This window comes from Penaeus japonicus, unplaced genomic scaffold (genome assembly GCF_977035675.1).
Source record: "Penaeus japonicus unplaced genomic scaffold, GWHDUDI00000001_assembly GWHDUDI00000018, whole genome shotgun sequence".
Classification (NCBI taxonomy): Eukaryota; Metazoa; Arthropoda; class Malacostraca; order Decapoda; family Penaeidae; genus Penaeus; species Penaeus japonicus.
The window spans coordinates 16,808,085-16,813,084 of NW_028234420.1; the positions used below are offsets into that span (position 1 = coordinate 16,808,085).

General features: G+C 40.3%; 2 protein-coding genes across 5 annotated transcripts in view; one reads left to right on the forward strand and one right to left on the reverse strand.

Moving 5' to 3' along the window:
* Positions 1–552: 552 nt before the first annotated feature.
* LOC147469897 (uncharacterized) lies at positions 553–1,758 on the reverse strand. The gene is made up of 3 exons (XM_086546389.1): positions 1,613–1,758; positions 1,129–1,387; positions 553–846 (listed from the first exon to the last, which is right to left on the reverse strand). The coding sequence occupies exons 1-3, from the start codon at positions 1,756–1,758 to the stop codon at positions 553–555; spliced, it is 699 nt and encodes a 232-aa protein (XP_086402515.1).
* An 864-nt stretch (positions 1,759–2,622) lies between these two features.
* Positions 2,623–5,000, forward strand: part of LOC122265426 (putative ATP-dependent RNA helicase DDX23) — a 13,532-nt gene continuing 11,154 nt past the window's right edge. Inside the window, exons 1-2 of one of the 4 annotated variants that reach the window (XM_086546701.1) lie at positions 2,660–2,740; positions 3,714–3,748. The gene's annotated coding sequence lies outside the window, so the exon portion shown is untranslated. Of the gene's footprint in view, positions 2,741–3,614; positions 3,637–3,713; positions 3,749–5,000 lie in introns of those variants that run through there. The other 3 variants (XM_043034758.2, XM_086546700.1, XM_086546702.1) reach the window with 3 other exon arrangements.

Here is a 5,000-nt window from a genome sequence, read left to right on the forward strand (position 1 = left end):
CCGAACAACCTTAATTAACCTTGCCTCACTTGCCTTATTTCCAAACTGTTCCACATACGTTATACATATATATATATTTTTTTTTCTTTCTTGTTACCTCCAGTGAGAACCTTAACATCCTCATCTCAGCCACCTCTAGTTCTGCCTCTTGCCTCTTGGTTAGAGGTACTGTCTCCAAACCATAGAGCATGGCTGGTCTTACTGCCACCCTTTAAGTCTGCCTTTTCAAAGTTGCGGATATTCTTTAGTCACAGATCAATCCTGACACTCTTCTAAGCCCGCTTGTATTCTCTTCCTCACCTCCCTATCGCGCCCACCATCGCCTTGCACCGTTGATCCCAAATACTTAAAATTAATCGCCTTTTTCACTTCCGTACCTTGCATTCGCACTACATTTCTAACATCCCTTTCGTTCACACACATGTACTTTGTCTTATTTCGGCTGACTCTTATACTCCTACTCTCTTGTGCATGTTGCCATCTTTCCAGGTTAGTTTCAACCTCCTTTTTAGTATCTCCACAGATCACTATGTCATCGGCAAATGACATAGATCATGAAGACTCCTGTCTAATGCCATCAGTCATTCTGTCCATAATCATTGCAAACAGGAAATGGTTTAGAGGCGATCCCTGGTGCAATCCCACCTCTACACTAAGCCATTCCGTTGTTCCGACCGCACACCTCACTGCTGTTACACTGTTTTTGTACACACCCTGCACTACACGCACATATGTCTCGTTCACTCCAGACTTCCTCATGCCATACCACAATTCATCTCTTGGTATTCTATCATACGCCTCCTCTAGGTCCACAAATGCACAGTGCGATTCTTTCTGGCCTTCCCTCTACTTTCCTATCAACATTCTCAAAGCATATATGACACCTGATGGACTCCTACCTGGCATGAATCCATACTGCTCTCCATCCGCACCCTTAGTCTAGTTCCTACCACTCTTTCCCAGATCTTCAGACTATGAAATAACAGCTTTATTCCGCGATAATTTATGCAGCCTTGCGTATCTCCCTTGTTCTTCAAGATACTCCTTCTCCTCTCTTCAGGAATTCTCTCCCCTTCCAAGATTCTAGGAATATCATTGCTATATCCCCCAAGCATCTCCACACCTCACCTCTACTGGAATATCATCTGCACCCACTGCCTTTCCATTTTTCATCCTCTTCATAGCATTCCTTACGTCAGCTTCACTTCCTGCATGCACACTTGGAGCTTCGTCCATCATTTCCTCTCTTGCATTGTCCACATTAATCAGCTCTCTAAAATATTCTTTCCGTCTCCTTAGCACACTCGCCTCCTCTGAAAGCACATTGTCATTTTCATCCCTTATGAGCCGTGCTTGCTGTATATCCTTCGCTGCTCGACCCTTCTGCCTAGCCAGTCGGTATAAATCTTTCTCACCTTCTGATGTGTCCAATCTACCATACATACTCACACTCTCCACTTTTTGTTTTCGCCACTTCCCTTTTAACGCCTTGCCTCCTCTCTCTAAATTCCCATCTACTTTTTAGATCTTTCTGTTTATACCACTTTTTCTTTGCCAACCTTTTCCTCTTAACGCAGCCTTGCACCTCTTCCTTGTTTATCTTTCGGCTTACCAGATGAGGCCTCCTGGCACCCTTCTTCCAGCCTCCCTGACATGTCTTGCAGTTGTTCCCCAGTCATATGGGAATACCGGTTGCATTACTTCCTTTCTAAAGTTCACTCTGTATCCTTCATACTTCAGCATCCAAATATGTCCCATATGTCCCCATTACCCTCTCACCCCCCTCCCCCTTTCCTCGACTTGCATCCCCATTGAAATCTGTCCCAATCAACACTCTTTCTTCTCTTGGGATGTCATCCATCTGTTCATCCATATCTTACCAGAACTCTTCCTTCTCTTCTGTCGCACTGCTCAGTTGTGGATCATACGCACTTATGGCATTCATTATCACCCATTCTATTTCCAACTCCATGCTCATTACTCTATTAGACACTCTTCTCACTTCCATATATGTATATATATATCTATATGTATACATATACATATATGTGCATATATATATATATATATATATATATATATATATATATATATATATATATATATATACATATATATATATAGATACATACATATATATATATATATATATATATATATATAATATATATATATATATATATATATATGTGTGTGTGTGTGTGTGTGTGTGTGTGTGTGTGTGTGTGTGTGTGTGTGTGTGTGTGTGTGTATGTATGTATATACATACATATATATATATATATATATATATATATATATATATATATATATATATATATATATATATGTGTGTGTGTGTGTGTGTGTGTACACACACACACATACATATATATTTGTATATATATAAATATATATGGATATATATCAAATATACATATATTTTTTTTATTTGCCATTCAAATATATTAGCCCGTAAGCTCAAACTATAAATCGTGATATGTAAAAATCTAAACCTCCTGTCTCTAAAAAGTAAATACCAAATCCTTTAAAAGAAATGAAAAAAAGGAATGAAAATGGATTTTTAAAAAATTGGGCTCATGAAATTCGTCTCCAAAATACATAACCCAGCGCTCTCTCGAAACAAGTGACAATCGGGTATCAACAAACGTTACGGAGTGTAGATCGCGGCACCTCTTGAAGTGAACGTCTCGAATTTTCATTTTATGAAATAGGGCATATTACGGCAAGATTTTATTTGGTGAGTGATATATAGATTGTAAGAATGTTACAGTCTTCTCTCTGTGCTAGGATATTTACCTGTTTTCGAGTTTATGTTGATTAAATACTGTATCTTTTGCTGATTTGTTCCTGTATGTTAAATGATGTGTTTTTTCAGTGTTTTTAACATAGAGTAAGCTTTGAAATTGTCTAAGAAGATACTTGAAATTTTTTTCCCTAAAGGGACGTTTGGTAATTCGGTAAATTTTCCGAATAACGCCGCGTCGCTAAATACCACAAAAGTGGTATTGATGGATTCCTCTCAACCTCTACTATTCATATATAGTGAAATTAATGAGCGCTTGCACCCCTGAAGCCCACAATCTGGGTCCCGATAGTAGGGGAGGGCATGAAGTAGATCAGGGAAATTGTGGGGTAAAATATGAATTCCGGCCATATTTCGTATGCAAAATCTTAACCAATTACCTACCTAACTTTGCTTAGGTTTGAAGTTTGCCCTAGCCAAGGGGGGGGCTTCGCCCCCCCCCCCTGGCCCCCCCTTTTTAAGGCACTTCGTGCTACCTCGTGCTACTTCGGTATTACGAAAACCTTAACCCAACTACCTACCTCACTTTCCCTAGTTTTGAAGTCAGCCTTTGCGAAGAGGGAGCTATACCCCCCTGTGGATCTCCCCTATTCAGGGCACTTTGTGATACTTATGATGTGTAATTAGTCCTGTAGATGAAAATGCCGCGACACGGATAACCCTCACACTGCGCCATGATGACAGCAACTGAGTCTTCGTCTCATACATTCCTCAGGATAGGAAACTAGGACCGATGATGACGCGACCACTCAATAGAGGGCACTATAATTATACTGTAAATAATGGGGAATATTGCGCCATCTGTTGAGAGAACATAACAGCACATGCAGGTAATTCCTTGGGGGTTTCCAGTCCACAGCTTGCTACTATCTGTAAATACGTAAACACAGCCATGTTTGAATTTCAGGGCGAGGATGGTGGATTCGGGATATCTTGCCCAAGGTATGTTGCACGAAGTGCCCTAAAAAGGGGGGGTCCAGGGGGGGGGGGCGAAGCCCCCCTTTGGCTAGGGATTAATTCAAAACTAGGCAAAGTTAGGTAGGTCATTGGGTTAAGATTTTGCAAGCGAAATATGCCCCGAAGTAGGACGAGGTAGCACGAAGTGCCTTAAGAAAAGAGACCCAGATTGTGGGGTCCAGGGGTGCAAGCGCTCATTAATTTCACTATATATGAATAGTAGAGGTTGAGAGGAATCCATCGATACCACTTTTGTGGTATTTCGTAACGCGGCGGTATTCGGAAAATTTACCATGCAAGCAAAAATCCACCTTGTGTATTTTGTCATGATGAGTTTGTCCTGGTTCCATATTGCCATGGAAGTTTACTAGATCTACCTTGCCAGAATTACAAGGTGGAAGTTTGTTAGCCTCTTGTTATATTGAAAGTGGCAAAGAGGCTGCGATAATTGTTAAATACTTTCTGCTTATAATTAACACTAATGCTGTTCATATAGGTGTTTTTTGTGAACAGAACTGACTATACTTAGATATTATACATAAAATGCAATACAATAATGTCAAACTCTTTTGTATCAGCATGCAAATTTTCCATTGAATTACCTGAATTATTCTCATACAGGGCCAAGAGGCATGGAGGTAGTGAGCATTGTATTAGCTGTGCCATTTTAATTTCTGGCTCACATGGAACCTTAGTGGTTATTAACTGATTTCTCTGGCACAATGCACACACTCCCCATAAATGATCTTTAACCCATTCACGCCGGCGCCGTTCCGGCTTTGCACGGTCACAATACCGGGGTTCTCGAACGCATAAGCCTAACGCCTCAAGATTCTTGGACGCACAAGCCACGAGCCTGGGTTGCCCGGTTGCTCAACCCGAGCGCCGGGCTTGCCCTCATATCTCATCCTGGGCGTCTGACGCAAAAACCACAAAACGTGTCATCACGTCAACTGGCTCCAATGGGTTAACCAGATTCAATAGTATTGACGATGTCCAACTTTTCTGAATATTCACCTGCTTTTCATTATGAATGCCATTTATGATTAATTTTGTCTTGATATGGAAGTTGAGTCTTCTTTTCATAGTGATTTTGATTTATCTTATTGCATAGTATATGTTGAGATATGCAGATTTGCATGATATATGTTGAGATATGCAGATTTGCATAATATATGTTGAGATATGCTGATTTGATAACATTTTGGTATACCAACATATTTTGGGAATGTTTCAT